At 37.4% G+C, this 24,449-nt stretch overlaps 2 protein-coding genes across 9 annotated transcripts in view; both read left to right on the forward strand.

The window, feature by feature from the left end:
- Window positions 1-24,449, forward strand: part of rasgrp2 (RAS guanyl releasing protein 2 (calcium and DAG-regulated)) — a 494,831-nt gene that overhangs the window by 253,972 nt on the left and 216,410 nt on the right. The window contains exon 1 of one of the 3 annotated variants that reach the window (XM_049466488.1): window positions 4,944-4,962. The exons of the other annotated variants lie outside the window; for them this stretch is intronic. The gene's annotated coding sequence lies outside the window, so the exon portion shown is untranslated. Of the gene's footprint in view, window positions 1-4,943; window positions 4,963-24,449 lie in introns of those variants that run through there. 3 annotated transcript variants of the gene reach the window in all.
- nrg2a (neuregulin 2a) overlaps window positions 1-24,449 on the forward strand; it is a 189,330-nt gene that overhangs the window by 64,196 nt on the left and 100,685 nt on the right. Inside the window, exon 1 of one of the 6 annotated variants that reach the window (XM_049466486.1) lies at window positions 12,324-12,689. The exons of 4 other annotated variants lie outside the window; for them this stretch is intronic. In XM_049466486.1, the coding sequence (XP_049322443.1) occupies window positions 12,593-12,689 (97 nt within the window). In that variant the 5' untranslated portion in view covers window positions 12,324-12,592. Of the gene's footprint in view, window positions 1-12,323; window positions 12,690-24,449 lie in introns of those variants that run through there. One more of the 6 variants, XM_049466487.1, reaches the window with a different exon arrangement.

Raw genomic sequence — 24,449 nt, forward strand, 5'->3', positions numbered from 1 at the left:
GCGTCTTGCCTGGGTGTTCTCTGACCCACACCCGGAGTAGCTGCACCGCTCAGTCATTACCACTGACAGGTTCCCTCACCACACGGAAACTGTCAGACACACACACACTCGCACACGCACTCACACACACACACACACAGTTCCCACCCTCTCTCCACACACTCGCACGTACAGTGGATATTTAGCTGCTACATGGCCTTTGATGTTGTCTGAGTGGAGGATTGTGCTGAGTGGCCCAGCCTGCTGGGACACGACCCTCCTCCACACGTATACACACACATTTCTCCTGAATGGTGACATGAGTTTGGAGAGGGCAGATCCAGGAGGGCCCCCTAAACCATAGCACCATGACTCATAAGGAACTCCGCACAGCCCTCTGCCTGCTGCAGCTTTTTCTCTTTCTGCTTTTGTTTTCTGGTTTCTGCTACGGTGTAGGTGTTGGAACGAAACCTGAGCGTTCCGTTGATACCTGGAAAAAGTGATGCGCCCGTGTTCATCAGTTGCACGTTAACCCTAACGATATTTTAACACTAACGTTAAAATTAGTAACACCATCACTAATGTTGCGTATACACTTTATAACAAATTTTGGAATCATTTTTTTAATTTTACAACATACAACATCACATAAAATTATTTTAAAAAATGTGCCATGGATGACCCTAAAAAAACAGAAAAAAATTAAATATATGTCCTAACAAAACAAAAAATAATGCTGCTGGGAACTTGGTCTTTGGTTCACCCATTCCTGGGACATGTGAGCGCCTGATTCAATGATTTAAACACACAAACAAACACTAACATCAGGTAAATTACACCCACAAAATTCCTCTTTATCACTAACGTTGAATAAAAGATTACCCGAACACATAACTCTTGAAAAAAAGATAGATAGGAGGAGGGAATCAACCATAACATTCATGACATCAATGAGCGCCCTGAAGCTTCCCAAAGTTCCCTGCAACTCAGACAGCAGCAACACAATGAAAATCACATTTTAAAAAATCCTGTGGCTGAAAATCACCTGGCGTTAGCATTCTAGGGTTAATATGAACTTGAAGTGACCGTAAATGTTCTTACAGACCCTTTAAATTGTATTAAATTCCTGATTATATACAGTATATATATATATATATATATATATATATATATATATATATATATATATATATATATATATATATATAACACATTTAACATAAAAAAAGACACAGATGAATATGATTGGACTAAGTCTCAGTTTCAGCAGTGAAGAGAAGAATTAGAGGTCTTACAGGTGAAGGGCATTAATAAAGTCATTTCTATGCTGAGAAAATAAAAAAGCACCTTGTCTGGGCCATACATCATTGCTACTGGACAACAAAAAAATATAAAGAATAGGGGTGTTCTAAACAATTTGACCGGTAGTGTATTTTCTTGTTAATTTTGCGATGCTTTTTTGGCACCATTGGACAAATTATATACCCTGAATGTATTTTTGTCTTGTTTTTTTTTAGCATCCCAGTTTAGCATCCCAGCAGACACGCCAAAAAAAAAAGCACAGTATTTTTCGATAAAAATGATATTCAGTCTTTTCAGTTGTTTGGTTGGCCATTTTAGGCTGAATATATTTGCTTGCTGAGTTTTTGGTGCAGCTTTGGTGGCAGCTTTGATTAAAATCAGTGGTTTAAATGTATTTATGCTTCAATTATATTTTTATAATTTAAACATTGAGTTTCATTTCCACTGGTCCATTGAGTAACCGCATTATTATGCTATTATTTTATCATTATATTAGTATCATGAAAGCTTTGTGTAACACAATATTTTTTGAGATAGTATATCATCCAATAAAAATGATTGTGACCGGTCTAGATCCCACAGAAAACTATAGTAGCACAAAGCACTGAAAAAGTCAATGTTAGTCATGTCTTGTGAATCACATAACTTAATAGGTTAAAGCTATTTTTTGCCTCAGGGGCAACCTACGCAATATTAAGTAGGATTTTCTAATGTTATGGCTGCAATATATATAGCAATGCTCGACACGTGCTCATGGTATCATCACAGGTTATATATATATATATATATATATATATATATATATATATATATATATATATATATATATATATATATATATATATATATATATATATATACACTTTTGCCCTGTTCAGATAATCGATGTTTACAGAATGACATCATGTCGCCCGCCGAGACACTACAATCGACTCATCTCAGGCGCATAGGCACATCTTGATCTCGGTCTGTTTTTAAGGAAACCCTTATTCAGACAGTGTTATGATCCTCTATCTGGTGCCCCTTATCTGGGCTGAGGTGCCTTGCTTAAGGGCACAACAATAGTGGGAGCGATCAAAGGGTTTTAGACCCATGGTCACCATCCATTCACTGTAACTCTGCACTCGCTCTGCAGGTTCCAGATGTGGAAATAAGACACAGCTTTCATGGAAAGCTTTCAGTCGTGCAGAAAGAAAGTAATAATTTACATACTTGACAGCTTTTAGTCATTTTTATGAGCACGAAACTAACAAAGTAACAAAGAAATGCAGACATGGAGTTCTTGGTCCTACTCTTCACTGTAGTAATGAATTCTGTTAAATGTAGTGAAATACTGACAGTTGGGGTTCCACCTATTGACCATAGTTTTTTTTTTTAATACTGATTTAATGAATTTAAAACTTTAAATTACCATAAATAAAAAATACATTAAAATCCTTGTGGCAGGTTTTTCAGCTTTTTACTGTCATTTTTAAAGTTTCTGTGCTGTTATTTGAGTTATATAATTTTTAAAAGAGGATTAAGAAACTTTTTAATTATTATGAATTTAAAGGAATACAGTAGAATATTGGCATCAGGGTTTTCTGCTTTTTTCTGACCACATATTCTGTATTGTGAATTATAGATTTTTATCCTTTATTTAAAAAAAAACATTTAATTATTATTTTTCTGTTCCAGATGTTTACGATAATATTACAGTTTGAATACTGTTTTTTGATTTACAGTTAAAAAAAAATGGCTCAACATTTGAATCATTTGAGAATAATACAGAACAATACTAGCAGAGCAAGCAAAAAAAATTTAAAAAAATTATATATATATTTTTTCTTACATATCTTTTATAGATTGTAACTACAATATATTGTTTCTATATTGTCACTTACTGTGAATTAAAAATAAATAAAAAAAATCTCTATTTTATAATCTCTATCTCTATGTTTAGAAATCTCACTCTCACTACAAATAACAAATATTTAAGCGCCTGCATATACAGCAGTATACAGTGTAAAGTGTATATGTATGTTCCTTTATTTTCATTTGTGCTTTTTTAATTTTTATTTTTTTCTGTTTATCACAGGTAATTTTAATAGGTAGTAAAACAAATCTTATTTATTTAGGTAAAAAAATTATCTGCTTAGTGGTGAGCCCTGGGAAAATGAATGCAGACAGTCAGTTTTTACTGACTGTTATCAAGCAATTATTAATAAAGATATTGTACCAACTATATCACAATATTTCAGGGTATTTTTGTGATAGATATTTTTGGTGAGATGACAAAACATTGAATAAAAAAAGAATATAACATTTTATTTGGCAATATTATTACCTCTCATTGAGATTTTCACCAGATTGTAACAGAAATCATGATATTAATAATGCGCTCCATATATCCATGATTGAAGTAAAATAAATGATATTGGACAGATATAATCTGTCTCTAGTAGATATTTAATGGGAAATGAGAACAGTGTGAATTTTTCCTTTGGCTACAAACAACAAAAAGGTGTATCCTGGTGGTCCATGTGATCCTAAAATAACATCACCATATTTCAGGGTATAAAAAAATATATATAAAATATATTTAAATATATATAAATAAATATATATATATTAAAAATGGCAATATGATATGATATGTGCATATGATATATATACAAGATGCAGAATTGACACTACATTGTTGGCATACGCTATAATAAATAATAATCCTGTATGTTTTACAATGTTTGTAAGACACTCACTGGTATGCTATGTTGTGTAATGAGCTTGTGCACACATTTGTTGTTGTGGGAGATCCTGATGATCATTATGGAAATCGTCTAGCAAATGATGAACATGATGAACATGGATATCATCATCAACAGCATCATTTAACTGGCTGCTAGCCAGCTGTCAAGCTTTGGGACAGACCCTTTAAAATCACCCACATGGGAGTGCTTAAATATTTCACTATACCATCATCACTGCAGTCTGTTCTTTCTTCTGTGTCTCTCTTTCCAGTTCTTCCTTTGTTGTATCTCTTGGTCTTTCTTGCCTTCTTTTTTTCTTTATTTTTTTCTTTCTTGTGTCCTTGCTTTCTATTCCTCCATTCCTTATCCTTTCTTTAGTTCTTGTTTTTATTTTTTTATTTCCTCTGTTGTGTGTTATCTCTGTTCTCTCCTGTTTTCTGTGTTGAGGTGGGAGTGTGGATATGTGGGGATAAGTGATAATACAGTTCTGAGGAAGTTAGTACACTGGAAAGATTTTTACAACATGTGCATCAGATAACTGTAACCAGGTGACCAATCAGTTGACCAATAACTGACGTAGATGTGTGTGTGTATATATATATATATATATATAAATTTAAATGTTTTAGGCACCAAAGCAAATTACACTAATACATTTATCTCAGCAATATGAGTGTTTTTACCTAAAAAAAAAAGAACACATATGATTTGAACAGATGCAAATAAATGACTAATACTATTAACATTTAAACATATGGCATATTAAATAGATCTAATTAGTTTACATCACATTATTACCATATTTTACGGACCATAAGGTGCACCAGATTATAAAGCGCATTTTAAGCGACAATAGCGACAAATTAAAAAAAAAAAAACATTTTCTTTCAAAGTGAAAAAAGTGCTGTGTGTAAATCTACACAGATTTCTCTCCTGAAAACTGTTTATTTGGGTGAGTAAAGGGCTTCCGTTAATTTACAGTAAGCTTAGATTTCTAATATTTTAGCATGGTTAGCAGCAGTGCTAGCCGCGGTTAGCCACGGTTCGCAGTGCTTTGCACTAGTAAATGCCGCCCGACAGCACTACAATGAGGATCCCTGAGTGTTTCGGTAAGCCAAGGCGTGTTCAGCTAGTGGTTCGTCCCACATAGCTTGTTTTAACACAGTAAATTCATAGGCTCTAGTCTCATATACTCACTTTAGAACAGTTAATAATCTATGGTTAGCTGCTAATGCTAATACTGCTCCAGTGTGGTCAGGGGCAGATTTGGAAGTTCTGGGACTCAAAGCAACATTTTTTTCCCGGGGGCCCTTATCAAATGGATTCTTTTGTATAGAAACAACCTAGCTGTCTCAGATACCTCATCCTCGTCAGACTTTTAATTTCTTGCTGGTATGAAAAAAATGGTGAGCTTTGTCAAGCTTTCTGTGCTGGACTTCCATTCCTTAACTTTCTTTCTTTTTTGAGCACCGCTGGGATACCTTAGTCTACCTAGCCTAGCTTAACTTGCGTGTATGGTGTATCTTTGGTGTCAAACAAAATAAAAAAAAATATGTTTTTATTTTTTATTATTATAATTTTTTTGCCAACCTTTTGTCCAGCAGGGGGCCCCCTGATCCCTGGGGCTCCAAGCAATTGAGCGGTTTGCGTGGTGGTAAAATCCGCCCCTGAGTGTGGTTAGCGGCTAATGCTAATACTGCTTCAGCCTCAGCCCTGGAGAAACTCCACTGAAACTCCTTTATAACGCTGTACTTTTTAGCAGAGTGGCTTTACTACTACTTAATACCTGACTGGTAGAATTCATACATAAGGTGCACCGGATTATAAGGTGCACTGTCGATTTTTGGAAAATTAAAGTATTTTAAGTGCACCTTATAGTGCAAAAAAGAAAAAAAAAAGCGACATATAAATAATGATGTATATTTGCAATAGTGGACATTGAAGTTCAAGACAAAAACATTTTTGACAGGGCCTAAAGAAGGGAAATAGTGTGATATAGGAGGAAAGGCAGGAAGAAGGAAATGAGTTTAGAAGTAGTTAGTTTGTTAGAGTTGTTAAGAGAATAAGTGGTCGGTCATAAAAGTAGTAAAGGACATTGTTTAAAAGCTGTTAATGTTAATCTTCTACCTGGTATGATTTGGCTTCAATCATTTTTGATTGTTTTCTAATATTATTTTGGTTTTTGGAACAGAAGCTATTTGGCTTCATCCAGAGGGTCTGCACATGACTATTTTTTTAGTCCTACTCCCACAAGATTTCATCCAGCTCCCACAGAAAAGCTGCAGAATTTGTACCGCACTCGCCCACCACAACCTAAAGGTTTTGGCCCGGTTTCACTGGCAAGGTAAAAAAAAAAAAAAAAAAAAAGTGTCAGAATTGATGAAACCCTGCAGAATAACGTTGTTCAGCATTCTATTTCAAACAAAAATGTAAATTTCAGTGCATCACTAGTATTATTATTAGTAGTAAATCACTTTTGAAAAGTCAAAATTTGTGTCACTGCTCAAATTCTCATGGACCGGACTGTATGTTCCTTACATGTTTCTTGTTCTTTGTGCATCGTTTATTGTATTTCTTTCCACACTATTTTTAGGCACAAACTGACTGCACTTGATCTTTTATTTCTCAGCTTCATTAATATGTGGAGTTATTCTTGGACAACAAACTTCAGAGTGTTTCCTTTCAAAAGACACAAAGACGTCTGTGGTCCAAAGTGTTCTAGAAAAACAAACAATTTATTGAACTGACAGCTTCAGGATTAATCTTTTTTTTTGCATCCAGTATTAGACAAATGCAGCTAAAAATGCAGATGTTAAAAGCTCGGTAAAAAGTTGTATGGTGTAAAATACAAGTTTGTATTAAAATACAAGGTAATGTAATATTTTTGTCATGTGCAGTTCTAGATTGGAAATTAAAAAAAAATAAAGCATCATATCAAATTTTGGAAAAGAGGTAAGGAAAGGCCAGATGATGCAATGACGCAAATTTGAAAACAAAAAAAAAAAGAATAAATCCTCTAAACCTCTGCCTAGCATTTTAAAATTTAAGATAAGAACATAGTATAGCATTTTTAGATAGCCATGTGCTAAGTTCAGGTTGTCGTCAGCATGGCAGTGCAATTCATTACTCTGCTTATGGGTTCTTAGTCAATAGTAAGGGACCAAGTACTGTCTCTTGTGGAACACCATATTTTACTGTATATGATAAGAGAATTTGCTTTTCAGACAATTTAGAATGAGGTATTTTGTTATTTAAAAAATGCTTGATTTGCTACAGAATCTGCATTTACAAGGGGTAGAGAAATTTTAATGATTCTGAATCGATTCACAAATGCCAAAAATTGATTAATTGTTTAATAAGATCTGCCAACATGTATGCATTTTGAATAACAGGCGTGAATTTTGACCTCTTAGTAGGTCTTTAAGATTCCATGTTATAAAGCATTCATATCATTTGATATTTTATCGTTTGAGCATTTCCTTCATATCCTCCTAAGTTTGATGGTGTAAGTTTGTTTGAGGCCGCTCGTACTGTTGCATTGTTTAGCCATGCTGATCCATTCTGTTCTGTTAGCATGAATGCTAATCGAGTGAGCTACCTATCATTCCATCTGCTACTTTCATCTGCTTCATTTTCTAACAATTTTTAGGTTGTGCTGAAATCCTGTATAGAAGATACATTATTATAGATCCTTCATAATGTAATTGCAGACCTCCTGAAACCTAATCGAACTGTAAGGTGCCTAGAGATTCCCACACCTAGTATACTTAAATTGTGCAAATTACATTGGCTACGTTCACATTACCAGGCTAAAGTGATTCAAATCTGATTTTTTTTTTTCAGTCAATGTGGCTCAGATCTCAGATTTTTTCATGGCTGTGTGAACGTGCCAAATCCGTTTTTTTCTTTATCAGATCCGAGCCACTTTCATATGTGGTCCTAAATCAGATACATATCCGATCCATGGACATGCAACATGAATGTGAACAGTCAAATCAGAATTCATGCTTTTACACATGTGCTACGTGCTTCTCTCTCATACCCACACTCTCTTGGTGCAACTGTGCAGCTATAGCTGCAAAAAAAAACAGCAAAAGCAAACCGCCTGACCTTTTTTTCACCTCCTCGACCTGAGCATGTACTTCAGAGCAGCTGTTTGCTGTTTTCTCTCCACTCCAGCAAAAGATGCTCCACATATGAGCTGCTAACTCATCCATTGCACCCTTTTATAAAGCTACGAGTTGTGTCACACAGTGTTCTCAAGTCTCACGCTTTGAGCGTGTGACACACGCACCTCAGCGAGTTCATACGCTCACACGCCACACATGGAATTTCTCACGCTTGCCAATCCATCGGCTGTATATTACAATGTACTCTCGTTGAGCCAATCAGAATATAGATCGCTCTGTTGTTAGGCAGACCTAGTCAAAGGGGGTGGAGTTTAAGCCAGAGTGTCATGTGCGAAGAACTGTCCGATTCGAAAGTTCTGAAACACACGTCGGTGAACAACTAAAGGAGAACGGCCTACAAACCCCCGTAGAACAACTGAAGAAGAACAGCGCGCATTCAAACCCCCTCTACCCCAACCACCCACCCCCCCCTTGGTACAACTGAAGAAGAATTGCACACACCCACCACCAATCTCACTCCCACCAAACTTCAAAACTTGAGAGCCCTGCTCACAAATATGAGATTTTTTGTTGTTGGTGAAGAAGGTGACGTTTATACACGTATCAGTGTGCGCATGTATGGCGTTTCAGGGACAGATTCATAAACGATACAAACAGATACAGATCACTTACATTTTTAAATGTGAACCGACAAGATAATAATAGATAAAAATTCGGATTTAGGCAATATGGTTTGTAATGTAAACGTAGCCATTGAACAAACACAGGCTTTTACTTTACTTTTTTTCTGTCACAGGTGTTGCAGTACAGCTCTAACTGCATAGTATAGTGTATGCTGGGTGGTTAGCTTAGAGTGCTGTGCATGTGTGTGTGCGCAGAGGGGAGTCTGACAACTCAGGTTCCTGAATTGTGTGTGTGTGTGTGTGTGTGAGTTCTCTGCTGAGATTACTGACAACACTCTAGCAGGGAAAACTGCTAAGAGGAACACGTTAGAACTCGCCTACAGTACAGGGTGGGAGACCGAACACAATGCCGAAGGGTAGAGGGGGGGGTGGGTGAAGGGGCAGAAAAGGGGGAAACTGAGTTAGGAAGACGATTAGAAGAGGAGATGTGGCTCTGTCCACTCACAGCTGCAATGTTTTATTAGGCCACTTATCTGGCGATCTAAATAGAAGGGGCGGAAATGCTAGATGCCGATTCTGGTTTTACTGCTGCGTCACAAAGGGAAGTTTGTTTTGCTCCGAGTTTTCTTGGGGGCATAGCTGCCAGTGGGTTTGGTCATGGCTGAGCAGGAGATGCCAGACGTTCTCAATAAGGCAGGGAGCTTAGAAATTTAATCCCGCTATCTGTATCTGTGCAGTGTTTAAAAACCAGATCTTTAATCAGATTCGATCCAGAAGTGGGCACGTTGGCAGTACCTGAAAGGATGTGGTATCTGCATGTTCTTCATTAGCCATATGTGGCTCTAGTGAGGACCTGAGGGGAAGTGAAATATTAGATTAAAAATCACAGGGAAGTCAATCAGTGTGTGAATAAAACACATAAAATAGTGGTGTGTTTATTATTTGTATATTTTAGTTTGCTTCTTAACTAGTATCTGTAAGCTCATAATTCATTCAGCGCTTAGAACACAGATCAGTTTGAGCTGTAGGCTTTACAAGATGTAAGATGTAGATTGCAAGTTTCAGTCAAGTCAATATAGAACTAAGGATTTATTTAAAAGATAAAAAATGAGGCTTTATTTCTTGTTAACAGAAGAGAGACTTATATACTAAAGTAACTAAAAAAATGTTACTTTATTTCAGTAATGTAATTCAAAATGTGAAACTCATATATTATATAGATTTATTACACACTTATTTTTACTTTTATGGTTGATGATTATGGATTACAGCCAATGTAAACCCACAAATCAGTGTCTCAGGAAATAAGAACATTAATTACGACCAATTGGTACTTTTAGCAGTGTGGGCAGTGTGCCAAATCCTGCTGGAAAATGAAATCTGCATCTCCATAAAAGTTTTCAGTAGAGGAAAGCATGAAGTGCTTTACGTTTTTGCGGGAAAACACTGCACTGACTTTTTGGACTTGATAATAAAACACAGTGGATCAGCACCAGCAGATGACATGTCTCTCCAAACCATCATTGATTGTGGAAACTCTGGTTCCAAATGAAATTGGTCTTATATAATATTATAATTTGAGGTTTTCATTGGCTGTCATTATAATCAACAATAAAATAAATACATGTTTCTATATAATATGAGTTTCACATTTTGAACTGACTTTTGAATTACTAAAATAAAGTAACTTTTCAATGATATTCTAATTTTCTTAGATGCACTAGTATAGTTGGTCGCATCCCTACTCTACGCTTCTTTAAGGTCACACAATAATGATTTCTTTAGTCATCTCAGAGTGAAGCTATCTGAAGGTGCCTCATTAACCTGTGTTCTTTGACTTGGGATCCATAAAGGCATGTGAGTCGTAGTAGCATAAGTTCTGCAGGGCTCCTACTGCCCTTATCTCTTTCTCAGTAGTAATAAATACTGCCCTCTAGTCTCAGTCAGTTGCTCAGTGGCACCAATTTCCTCTCACAGTGTTACCAGTCTTCAGTCTATGAGTGTCACCAGTTCCTTCTGTGTTACAAGTTACCGGACAATCAGTGGCACCAGTTTCTTTTCTATAAATGATGGATATATCAGTTTCCTCACTCTGTTTTGAAGTGACACCACTTCCCTCTCTTTTGTTGTAACCAGTTATCTGCCTATATGTGGCACCAGTTCTTATGCTAGCACTGATGATACCAATTCCTATTCCTTCAGTGTTACCAGTTACCTGTCTCTTAGTACATCAAGTTCCATGTCCATTTTTCCTCTCTCAAGTGTCAATTACCTGTCTATCAATGGTTTCCTGTCTCACAGTGATACCATTTCCCTCTCTCTCTTTCTGTTACTTCTAGACAGGAAAGCAATGCCTCTGAAAGACAAGGAACTGGTGACACGATCAGTGATACCAGTTCCCTCTCTCTGTGTTACCAGTTACCTGTTTGTAAGTGATCCCAAAAGTTGCCTGCCTTCTAAAGCAGTTTCCTGTCCGTCAGGGGCACCAGTTTTTAGTTTTTTAGTCATTTCAGATCCCTTTTCCTGTCAGTCCTTTTCCACCAAATTTAGTTTGTGCACCAAATGTTTGGCATATTTCCACCAACAAAAATAAGTTCTCTGGTGTTCTCCCAGCTAGAACCAAAGAATAGTAGGTCCTTCAGAGGGAACCAAGAACTGTTGTGCAAATCCCTGTGTTAATGACCTATTCTGTGACGTATCATCTGATCCACTAAATCTGGTGCAAACAGGGCCCATTATCCTAAAAGGCACCAATATTCTTATAAGCTTGAATGGAACCAGTTCCAGAACCAAAGGGATTTTTGGGCCGAAAAGGGCTAAGTATTACCAGGTACATGTCATTCAGTGGCACCAGTAAATCCAATTCTTTGTAAGACCACCTCTCTCTCTCTCTCTCTCTCTCTCTCTCTCTCTCTCTCTCTCTCTCTTTATCTCTCTCTCTCTCTGAGTTACCAGTTGAGTTACCAGTGAGTTGCTGCGTTTCCACCAACAAAAGTAGATTCCAGAACCAGGAAGGGTCACTGGTTCTTCAGCGTTCTGAACTGTGACCGCTTCTGCTTACTGCCACTGTGCATTTCCTCGGTTGATGACGTATGATGTGACATTTTGACAGTTCCACTAAAACTGTTGGAAGCGTGATGTGGTTCTTATAAGACAGAATGGAACTGGTTCCAGAAAAAAAGTTCTTTTGGTGGAAAAGCTCTATCTGTGGTGGCAGTTTCACTCTCTATGGTACCTGATAATGTGTTTATATATATACTTTACTGTATATCACATATCCCAGCTTACTTTCTCACTGGTACCAGTTAGCTCTTCCAGTCATGTTCCCTCAAGCCTCAGGGCTTGGGGGGAAATTGTGCTTATCCGAAGCTTTCAGTCAGTGAACAGTTAATTGCCCAAAAGCAATGGGAATGCCTTCCTTGCTCCCTCCTTCTCTTACTTCTCCTCCTTCTTTCTTTCCTCTCTCTCTCTCTCTCTCTCTCTCTCTCTCTCTCTCTCTCTCTCTCTCTTCTTCTCTCTTGCCATGTTTCGTTATATCCCTCCCCTTTCTGTCTCTCTCCTGACTATCTTCCCTGTCTGTAGTGTCTCTCTTGCTCTCTCTCTCTCTCTCTCTCTCTCTCTTGCTCTCTCGCTCTCTCAGTCATGCTGTAAGTAGGTGTGTTTCCCTGTGTGATGGGAGCGAGTGTATATAGGGCACAAGTGCTCTGACAAGTTCAGAGTCTTGAGCGTGTCTGCCACACACCACCCCAGGACTATCTGTGTCTTTTTTTTTCTTTTTTCTCTTTTGCCAAGTGGATTTACCCTTTTTTTTTTTACACCGATACCAAAAATGTCAGAGAGTGGGAAAAAGAAGGAGAGGAACGGGAGGAGAAAAGGAGGAAAGAAGGAGCGCAAGGAAAAGAACAGTAATCCCACACAAGGTGAAGGTGTGTGTGTGTGTGTGTGTGTATGTGTCTGTGTTTGTGAGGGTTCTGAGGGGTGGAGTGCAGGGCTCAGGGAAGAGGAATATCTCATCTTGTCTTGTCAAAGCTTGCTGGCTGCTTTGTCACAAGGGAGAGCTTCCTAAAGCAGGCAGCGTGTAGCGGCACATCTGGCTGCTGTGGCGTAGCTGCGTAATTGTGCTTGAATTTCGCCGTGCGAGCCTCAGCCCGAGCTTTTCTGACGTGCCTGGACCCCCCAGCTATAACTCCGTGCACTTTTACAGCTCTTTGCTAGTTATCTTGATGAGCGCTATTGTTGCCGGACCCCGATTGCTTGAGTATTTCCCTTTGTGCTTACAGTCACTCTCGTCTGGCCACTTAGCCAATGGTCCTATTGATTTATTCAGTGAAGCAGTTAACTGTGCAATTGCAGACTCACAGTGCAGCATGCTCCTGCTGGATGTGAAGGAGGCTGGCTATACCGTTGAGCTCCAGGGGCACTTACTGCAGGGAAGCCTTTACTACTGCTGAACTGTTGCAGCGTCATTGCTACAGCTGTCTGAATAGGTTCCAGCCAGCGGGAAACTCTTGCACAGCTAGTGGCTAGTGTGTGAACGGTATATACACTGGTGCTCTCGCACTCTTTCTCGCTCTTTCTAGCTCTTTAGGTTTCTACAAGCCACAACTTGCCATTGCCGTCTGACCTCAGGGTCATGCAGGAAGAAAAAAAACCCTATTTTACATACACACACCGTTCAGCTGCTTTGTAACGCTATCCTGGTGACTCTTAGTTTGCATAGTTACATATACAGAGCATTTATCTTCTTTTCAAGTCTTCTGGGGCAAACAGAGATACACATTGGTAACTCAAAACCGCTGGAATATAGAAACACAGACTAAAGAATGTTGAGCTGAACTGGGTTTTGACTGGAGTTAGGTTCTATTAATCTAGGGTTAATGTGAGGTTAGGGATCAGTTAGGGTTTGGGTTGAGGTTAGGGTTAGTTATTCGGGGGATAGGGCCAAGATTATATTAGGAATAGAGTTTATTTAGGACTAGGATTAAGTCAGAGATAGGTAGACTAAGATTAGGGTTGGAAATATGGTTGATTTTGGTTGGGCTTGGGTTAGGGTTAGTTGGTTGAAGGTTAGTTATAGGCTTGGTTTAGGGCTAGAAAGTCTAGGGTCAGAGTCAGGATTAGGTCAGAAATATGGTTAATTATTTTAAAGTTAGTGTCAAGGTTTGGTCAGAAATAGGGTTGGTTTAAGGATATTGAGCTGGAGTTAAAAGTTTTAGGTTTTTTCAAGGTTGTGGTTGGGATAGGGTCGGCTTTGGTCAGAGTTAGGGTTAGTTAGTCTAGGGTTTAGATTGGGTTAGTTTAGGGTTGGGTTTGGGTTAGGGTTAGTCTATATTAAAATTCAAGGTTAGTTATAGTCATGGTTAGCGCTTGAAAGTCTAGGGTTCGAGTCTAGATTATGATTAGGGTTAGGAATAGGATTGAATTTGGTCTGAGTTTGTTAGTCTAAAGTTAGTGTCAGGGTTTGGTGAGAAATATGGTTGGTTTAAGGATGTTGAGCTGGAGTTAAACGTTTTAAGGTTTGTCAAGGTTGTGGTTGGGATAGGGTTAACTTTGATCAGTGTTAGGGTTAGTTAGTCTAGGGTTTAGATCAGGATTAGGTAGATTGGGTTAGTTTAGGGTTACGATTGGGTTATGATTAGTTAGTATATGTTAAGGTTCAAAGTTAGGAATAGGCTTGGTTTTGGTCACGGTTAGGGCTAGAAAGTCTAGGGTTTAGGTCTGGATTAGGTCAGAAATATGGCTAGTTAGTCTAAATTATGATTAGAGTTGGGTTAAAAAAGTTATTTGTCCTGAGTTTGTTAGTGTAAAGTTAGTGACAGGGTCTGGTCAGAAATAAGGTTGGTTTGAGGATGTTGAGTTGGACTTAAAAGTTTTAGGGTTTATCAAGGTTGTGGTTGGGATAGGGTTGGCTTTGGTCAGATTTATGGTTATTTAGTCTAGGATTTTAGGTCAGGATTAGGTCAATGGGATTAGTTTAGGAATGGGGTGGATTTGGTTCTGGGTTAGTTAGTCTAAAGTTAGTGCTTGGGCTTGTTTAGGAATAGGTCTTGTTTAAAAATGTTGAGCTAGAGTTAGTTGAGGTTCAGGTTAGTGGTAAGGTTTGTTTTAGTCAGTGTTTGGTTAAAGATTGAGCTAGTTGAGGGCTATATTTAGCTTGGTTAGCTATTTCAGTACTTCAGTACCAGTTTGCTTAGTGTAATATAGGGGAATGGCATTTGGTTTTCTAAGCAATCCTTTAGAACCATTTAGAACCAAGAAAAAAGGTATTTGGAGGATTCATCTCAGGGCATTTTCACACTTGCTCTGAATAAGTGAGTCTACACCCAAGACTGATTCTGGGCTCAAACTTTAGCACTTGAACAGTGATTAGGATTTCAAACTTTGGATTAACCTGTGACTTGGAAAGTGATGGCGTTTAGCAGATAATTGGTCTTGTTTATGGTAGTGTTGTCTGGACTCATTTTTTGTCTGGAATTCATTATTGTAGGTTTGTTTCCACAGCCTATTACTTTTTCAGAAACTTGTATCAATTGTTCAATTCCTTGCATCATTTTTTCTGTATATAATTTGCTGTTTTTTATCAGTTTAATTGGATAAAAACACAGTGAGGGACAGTACTTTTGGGATGCTCTGTGTTTCACAGTGCACATGCTTATATGCTTCTAAACAAGCAGCTGTTCTTGTATGAGAAGGTATGCGATTTTTATCCGTGCAGGCACTTGTTTTTGAGACACTTGGTTTATATCACCATGCTATCAGTACTGGCACTCATTCCACAAAACTGAGCTTATTATAGTACCCATGCTACCCAGCCTATAACAGTGTGGTTCTCTTAGGATATACTGAAGGAAAGTAAAGCAATCACATAACAAAATGAACCAATCACACGACCACACACACAGCACTGGGAGAAGATAGCTTCCACACCTGCAGCAGCCCCTGTCAGATTCTTCTTAAAGCAAAACGCTGAACTGTACCTGGGTTTAAAAGAAGCATCTAAACTTTAGCAAACTCACAGAGTAACTGTGTCTAGGTCTGGAGAGAAAAGGCTAGTGTGAAAACGCCCTGAGATACCCCAGATTAAGGGCTTAAAAAGACAATGTGCAGTATTGTATTGTCTCCCAGCCACCTCCTCCCATCCCACCCATTCATTTCAAGGGCTGTTCATGGCTCTTCTTGTGGGAAGTTTTTTTTTTGCTCTGTCACCCCCAGGCTGTGGTTAATGCAGTCTCTAAAAGTGTGTGTGTGAGAGAGGGAGAGACACACCGGGAGACCTTTTGTCATTCATCACACTCCGCTCATTATTTTCTTCCCGTATTTTGCGACAACGTTTGACCTCCTTACACACGAGTGTAATATAACACAAGTCAGAGTGAGACACAACATCCAGTGGCCGTGCCAGTTCCTCCTCTGGACGTGGCTGCGTTCAGACGCCAGTCTGCTTCTGTAGCCCAGAGTGGCCCAGTAGAGAGCAGTGTCTTCAAATGATGCTAATCTCCTCTGCTTTGTCTACTAAAAACAAAGCAAAGCCTGGAAGAAAAGATTGCCTGAGAGAGTGAGCTCCCCTGGAAGGGTAATGTTAACCCTGTCTCTAGTTTTGCTTCGCAACTTTTTTGTCTCCTCACATTTTAATGCACTGCTAAATTTATCTCTCTTGAAGTCAGAGACGAATAAGAACTTCAGGTGGAAAATCACAATGATTGACTGACTTATTTTTTCTTGTTAAGTACAAGAGCATGAAGAAAAACAAAGGAAGGTGCTTATTGTAGTGACAGATGAATGCTGTGGCCTAAATAAGATTCTTGATCAAGCACGTGTGATGCCTGTAGTGCCAACAGTGTTTAAGATAAAATGTGTGATTGCAGGTAATGCAGGTAAATGGTGTGTGTATATATATATGGTGTGTGTATATATATATACATTTTTGGGTTACTTTATACACAGTCAAATGTTGCAAAGTTTGAGATCACCTGTTTACTGTCTTTTTTGCACTATAAGGCACACCAGATTATAAGGCGCACTATAAAGAAACATCTATTTTCTGTTCTATTTTCATACATAGGGCGCACAGGATTATAAGGCACATTATGCGACACTAGTAAGGAACAGGGGTTTTGCCATGTTTTCGCTGCTTGGTGGCGAGCGCTATAAACCTAAGCTAAGCTTAAGTTAAGTAAACAAAACTGCAACTCTCAAGAAGTCAAACTAGCAGTGGATTAGCTTGCAGTTTGTCCCACGTAGCTTGTTTTAACATAGTAAACACGCAGACTATAGTCTGATATACTCACCTCTGTACGGCGAAAGAGCGGCTAATGCTAATGCTGCTCCAGCAGTGCTAGCCGGGGTTAGCAGCAGGCTACAGGCCGATAATACTCACCTCTGAATGGCAAAAGAACTAGCTTTTAGCACAGTTAGCAACTAATGCTAATACTTCTCCAGCCTTGGTGCTAAAGAACTAAACTGAAACTCTCTTATAATGTACTCTCTTGTAATGTTGTACTTTAGCGTAGTGGCTTTACTGCTCCTTGGATTGTAAGGCACACTGACGATTTTTGAGAAAATTACAGGATTAATAAAGTAAATTAATATTTTTGTGAGTAAAAGATGTAAAGAGATCCTCTAGAAAGAAAAAAAAACTTTAATGTTCTGTAATTTCCAAAACCCAGTTTCTGTTTATTACACGAATTGAACATATTAAAAAAAAAGTTAAAATAAAGGCAGAACCAATGTTATCCATGTTGAAAAGACTATGGATAAGGATAAAGGTGGGCAGGTTCTGGCTTGTTTAAGGTAGTTTTATTTTTCTTAATTCTTGGGACAAGACTGCAGCCTTTCTAAACTGTTTTTATTCATGATAATATCTGATTACATGTGGATAGTGTCTAAACTGTAGTTGTAATCTAGCTGTGCAGTTATCTGTGTGTTGATGCCTGTGCTGCACTCAAAGAAGTGTCTTCTAGTCTATATTGGATTTGAACGGGATGGTTTATAATTGAGGTTATTGAGGTTTGTGTCCTCACCGCAAAACCAACACACGGCACCTAGTTTCACTTGTGCATGAGGCTATGAGGACCACCGTGATGGACAGTGTTGTGTTAAGATTGTGGCATAAAAGAAGCATATCTTCCTATTTCACATTCATTTCTATGATCAAATTCTATAAAAAGTTTGAAAATATCTCTGTTCTACTAATCTAGTCCTAATATAGCAATGAAAGCAGTATGGAGAAAAAAAAACTAAATCGAAATGAAAGTGGTTAGATGTCTCCAGCGGTCCTGTCCTGAAAACCATGAGAACACTGACCATTATTATCATTATTGGATTTTAGCGTTTGGAGATGTTACAGGCGAGGCCTGAGCTTCTCAGCAGCATCAGTAGTAGAAAGTGCAGAGCTCAGTGTAAGGTGGTGGATGCAGGATGACTGTAGTGATCTAAAGTCTGCAGTGCTGTTTAGGATCTTTTGATGGGGTTGATGGGAGATGCTGATTGACATGCTGTGGGTGAAGTAATCCACGCTGGCCCACACAGCTGGATCACGCAGATCAGTGTTCCTCCCGGCACAGAAACCCCTCAGGCTAGGAAAATCCTCTGTTCCTTAAGCACACAAAAAGCACAGTCTTCCTTCTGTAACAGATGACAGACATGCTTATCACATGTCTGTTGTGTGTGTGTGTGTGTGTGTTCAGTTCAGCTTAGGGTTCAGTTCAATAGATCTTCAGTTGAATATACAGTTCTGGAAAAAAAAATAGGAGACCACTTCAGTTTCTGAGTCAGTTTCTCTGATTTTCTTGGCATGTTCTCCTCCACCAGTCTTACACACTGCTTTTGGATAACTTTATGCCTTTACTCCTGGTGCAAAAATACAAGCAGTTCAGCTTGGTTTGATGGCTTGTGATCATCCATCTTCCTCATGATTATATTCCGGAGGTTTTCAATTTGGTAAAATCAAAGAAAGCTGTATATAGACCAATCGTTACGTTTGGCAGTATGGGCAATGTGCCAAGTCCTGCTGGAAAATGAAATCTGCATCTCCATATAAAAGTTGTTTCTTTTAAAGAGATGCAGATTTCATTTTCCAGCAGGACTTGGCACATTGCCCACACTGCCAAACGTACCGATTGGTCTTAAATAATATTAACATTTTTGAGACACTGATTTTTGTGTTTTCATTGGCTGTAACCATAATCATCAACAATAAAAAAATACACATTTGAAATATATCACTCTGAGTGTAATACAGAGAGACTGAATTAATGAAAGCAACTTTTAAATTTTTTAGATGTTCAATCCAGGGCACTATAATATTTTTTTCTTTAATGAATGCAGATGTTTGTAAGTAAAGACATCTGTTTTGTTCATTTCTGTTTTTTATATTGTTCATATTAATGTCATAGTTATTTAGTATTGACTGAAATTAAAATATAAGTCAGTTTACTGCTCTGCTGCTAAAGCATATTGTTTTCATATGTCAGAACACTGTGATAAACAATGTGTATCGTGAAAGTGTCATAAAAAATATCGTGATATAATATTGATATATTGATGTGTGCTTCAGACAGTCAGCAGTCTTAGAGAGCTGAACTTTTCCTTCACCTAAAGCTCTGAAGCGCACTTATTCCCTGTGAATATTGTGATGCTATTTCTGTTCTGTTCTGCATAATCTCACTTAGTCTATAGTTTTACTCTGATGTAGCTGTAAATCAGAATCTATTGGTCTTTTTTTTTTTTACCTCGGCTGTTTTCTTAAGGATACCAGATGCTGCTGCATTGTTAAGGTAACGACAGATGCCCTGAAAAGGCAGAAAAAATGCTAATGCTATTTCTAGCTGTTTGATGTATGCTAAAATACTTATAGTGTTTTAGCTTTGAAATAGTAAGATCTGGGCTCAGTAGTCATGAACACTTTATTTCGTCAAAAAATCCAACCAATCAAAATGTGTATTAAATTGGTATTATTGGGCCAGTTGTTCAAAAAATGTAATCCGGATCAAAATTATCCAGATTTGGTAATCACATTTTTTGCTATCCAGGATCAGGTGATCTGTCTTACTTTTAAGCCAGTTTTTCAAAGCAATATTGGATTGGATCAACCTGATCCAGAAACACAGTTTTCAGGATTAGCTAATCCGGATTACCAGCTATGTAAAAAACAGATAGAAGAACCAACAAACGGGGATTGATGACTCCTTTTCTTGCAGTAACAAGATACTGCTTATTGCAAAACAATACGAGCAATCGAGTGTTCTGCAGAGACGCTTTGCATCACTTAACTATTTGCGAGTCGAACCACAGGGAGCATGCAACATAACACTTGCATGTATTGTCCTGCCCAATGTTGCTACCAGACGCAATGTCCCTCTCTGTGATGTTCATGATGCACCTGAGCCCGTTGAAGAACCAGAACAAACTCTGGTGTTCTTTGCAATTGTTCGAAATTATTTTTGACAGCTTCATATCTGATGAATGTTTCTTTGACATTAATATACAGTGATGAATGACAGTGACGTAGATGGAAAAAATCAATTTATTATTTTTGTTTGTTATTGAAATCTTTTGAGGGGTTTATTTAATGGGGTCAAGATTGTTTTTATTTTTATGTTACTATAGAAAAAGGCTTAATTGGTAGCCAATGTCTACTTTATCACTGTAACGGTTAAACAGGTCAAGTGCAAAATAGAAATAAAAGTATATACACTAAATTGTACAAATGTATTTTTTTTTTACTTTAAAACTTTGATTTTAAAGTTTTACCACATTTTCTTCATGAAATCCACTTTGAAATCCTACCCCTTGTTGGGATCAGGGTAATCCTGATATTTTTGGATCAAAGTTATCCAAATCCTACTGAAAAGTTTTGAACAACAGAAACTGAAGGTTTGATCAAACTAGAATTGGATTACGTGATCTGATCCGATTTCAGAATGCTTCTTTTCCTTTTGAACAACCCGTTTTTCAGATTTGATCCAATCTGATTACCAAAATCCGATCAGATTTCCTTTGAACAACTGGCCCCTAATGATGTCATAGTTTTTAGCGGGAAAAGTCACATTTGTTTATTTTGTGACTGTTAAAGAAGAGTCTTTAAAAATTATATCACCTATTATATCGGCCTTTACCTTCTAGAGTAGAGGGGGTGTGGCTTAAACTGTAAAAAAAAAAATGTAAGTCAATGGATCAGATGCTTGAAAGTTTAGCAGTGGGAAGGATGAGTTTTTAAGCTTTGTACCATCATTGACAGCAATTCACTTGTCTTGTCTTTAACCATCCAATACATTTTATCTATCTATTGTGAGGCCACCTGTAGGGCACCACATCACAAATTATAGGGCATTTTATTTTTTCCCACTGTAGAGGGCACTTTAGTGACACTCTGTTAATCATGGAGGCACTAAAGGAGGCTGTTGCCCCCTCCTGCCGCCCCCATCCTTGCGTCTGCCATTGTTTAATAGCTCATTCACATGCAAACACAAACAAAAGCAACCAAAGCTCACGAGTCTCTAATTCACTTATTCAAGTACTTTAAATTATCTAGAACCATTTATTAAAACATTACTTTAAACTCGAAACAGAATGGGCAGCCATGCGACTCATTTATCCTCTCTATAACACTGTTAACACTATAATATTCATTGCCCACATGCTTCTGTGCATCCTTTACATTGGCCTGGATGTTAAGCAATACCTGCACTAGAGGGCAGTGAAGAGCACAGTGTAAAAACATTTGACAGCAACAAACATGCTAAACTTAATGCTAGGTCTGTCAACATTGAAGCGTTAACATTTGATTCATTTCGGAAAGTAATGCATAATTATTATTATTTTTTTAATGCAATTAATTATGCCACCAAAGTTGACCCCATCTTCTGTTGTAATCTGCCCTGCCCCCTGCCAAATGCGCAGATTTTTTATTTTTATTTTTCTGGAGAGGTTTTGTTTGTGGTGAAAACGTAATATGATCTCGATCCGACCCAGCTATCAAATTTACTTCTTTTTAATTGAGCTAAACTGCTGATAAGGCACATTTTAATCTGATATATTAGCCAGATCATATACTGCTATGAACGAACGCTGTCTCTGCTGCTCCATGCTGTTTACACACTAAGAGCGCTATATGTGCTGCGTTCACTGTTCGCAGCCACAACCCTCAGTTTAATAAATCTGCGTTGTGTTAAAGCAGCTTCACACTGCACAGATATGCCTACTGAAACACAGAATCTTCTCTCTATATTGACTTTCTTGCTCCCACACCTGACAGCTCTGACCAATCAGAGGGGACAATGAGCTTGCATGGTTCGTTGGTGCGCATTTTGATGCGTTTAGGTTTATGCCTGTGTGAAACCAAACCAAACAGAGGGAGAAAAACGCTCTAAATAAACAAACTCATCAACTGATCCAGATCTAATTAGGCAAATTAAGTTCTAATCCAGGAATTCTTACAACCGAGCTGAGATATTTATTATAATGTACAAAATAAGTTTCCTCTTTTCAATTTCTCATGCATTCTTTATTCCAGTGCCCCACCTCCAGAGCTTTATCTCCCCTCAAACATGCAAGTATATACTAGTATTATAATTGACACCACTAATATTAATATAATTGCATTTTACATCTCTAACATTCATTTTTTTGTTAAAATAGCCACTAAAAACTTGCATATTAATTGCAGTTAATTAAAGAATGTTGTTGTGATTAATCAGATAATATTTATTTTTATTGATTTTAAATGCCTGTTAATGGTGTAAAATGTTTAGTCATACGTTTCTTTGCTGTAAGAGTTTCTTTAGTCATCTAAAAGGTCATATCTGTAATATAATACGGCATAATTTCTGTATGGTGGTGGTGGTTTTACTGGAACTATTGGAAACACTGCCCCCACCCATGACCAGCTATACTGAATCATTCCATACGTATCATTTGAGAGCTTTGAAAGGGTATTCAGAACCAGCCTCAAGTTTTTACTGACTTTAAAAGCAGATTCCAGTGATTTTTTTTAGTGTTTTTATCTTCAAGGTTGAGTGTAGGGTGCCAAACTATATTATGAATGGAGAAAAATAATTTTCTTTAGATATTCTCAGCTAAACATTTTGTAACATTGCCTGCATGTCCATGTTATGTATCACTGTTTTATAAAACGAAGTTTAGTAACAAAGCTTAGTAATTACAAAAAAGTGTACAGGAAAGGAGTTCCAGTCTACATTTGGTGCTGATTTAGAAGGAAAGGAAGGAGAAGTAGAAACAGATCAAACATTGGATACAAATGCTGCATTTTATTGTGGTCGTAGTTGTATTGAAAGCAGCTTTTCAGCTGTTGCCTCTTTCATGCTCTTTCAGCAGTGTGATCAAGTGTAAAAAAATATTATTAAGAAGTATGTAAAAAATTATCAAGCTTTTTTTTGACTACCTTAGCTGAACTAGTTCAAATAAGCCTCTGTTTTTTTATAATTTTTTTTTTACTTTTTTTTTTCTAAAATGTACAGATTAATAGGTTTACGAACAACATAAATGCTCATTAAAGAATGTCTAATTAGCTGTACACTGGGTACTGAAAATAAAAGTTCATACAGGACAAAGTGAATAAATTATTCTAAGAGAATGTAAACTGTACAATATGTATTTTCTGGCAGTCCAACTTAGAGTGAGGTGTTTCTCTGCTAAATTGAAATCAGCCATGCTTCAAATTGTATGGAAATTGTTTAACAATGTAGTGAATACTTTTCTGTCATGTTTTGAATTTACATTTTAATAACAAGTCTAAAAGCATATCGTTTCTGTAACTCGTTCTTCTCTTTTCACTTGTGCCAGATCTACACATTCAACATTTAATGTTTAATAGCATTTATTAATAAATATTAAAAAACATACATAAAGTCACATACACTCACTGAATGATCAAGGAGTATAAGGAACTGTTCTCCTACTCATTCAGGGACTCGGATGCAGGAGTGCAATTCATAAAATCATGCAGATCTGGGCCAGCAGCTTCAGTTCATTAACCTTCAGTTGTGTAAGAAGTGTGATTTTAAGTGTAGTCTGATTGTTGGTGCCAGTTGGGCTGGTTTTGGATTTTCAGGACCCAGTTCAGAATGGTGCAATACTGAGGAAAAATTTTGTGAGCGGCAGTTCTGTGGACAAAAATGCCTTGTCGAAGAAAGAGGTCAAGGACAAGGACCAGACTAGTAGAAAATATTTGGCTGAAACTGAACTAAACGGAAACTTGGCCAAATCACAAATGCAAAAAATGATTTTTTTCATTTCTTTGCGTTCATTTTACTACTTTTTTCAACATGGCATACATTTAACCCTCCTAATATGTTCATTTGTCAGGAACAGCAATGGTGTTCCAGGGTTATTTTAAACCGGTTCATGTTTAATTATCCAAAAGATGTATGAAACCCAAAAAATCCTAACAAGCAGTGTAAATATTTTTTTACTAACTCTATTGATAATCATTTTATCAATATTTAGTGCAATGGTGTTCTTTACCTCTAACAGGTCATGCTTCAACTAGGATAATTTACTCATTTTTAAATAAAAAAATACATGTTCAAACTTTTTTGAATGTTTCACTTCACTATGATTTTTGAAAGACCAACATATAAAAGAGTAGTTTTACATAACATTGAAGCATAAAATTTTGTTTTTGCAGGGGGTGGTTGTGAATATGTGAGATGGACCATGTTAATTAC

This window comes from Astyanax mexicanus, chromosome 17, assembly GCF_023375975.1.
Source record: "Astyanax mexicanus isolate ESR-SI-001 chromosome 17, AstMex3_surface, whole genome shotgun sequence".
NCBI lineage: Eukaryota > Metazoa > Chordata > Actinopteri > Characiformes > Acestrorhamphidae > Astyanax > Astyanax mexicanus.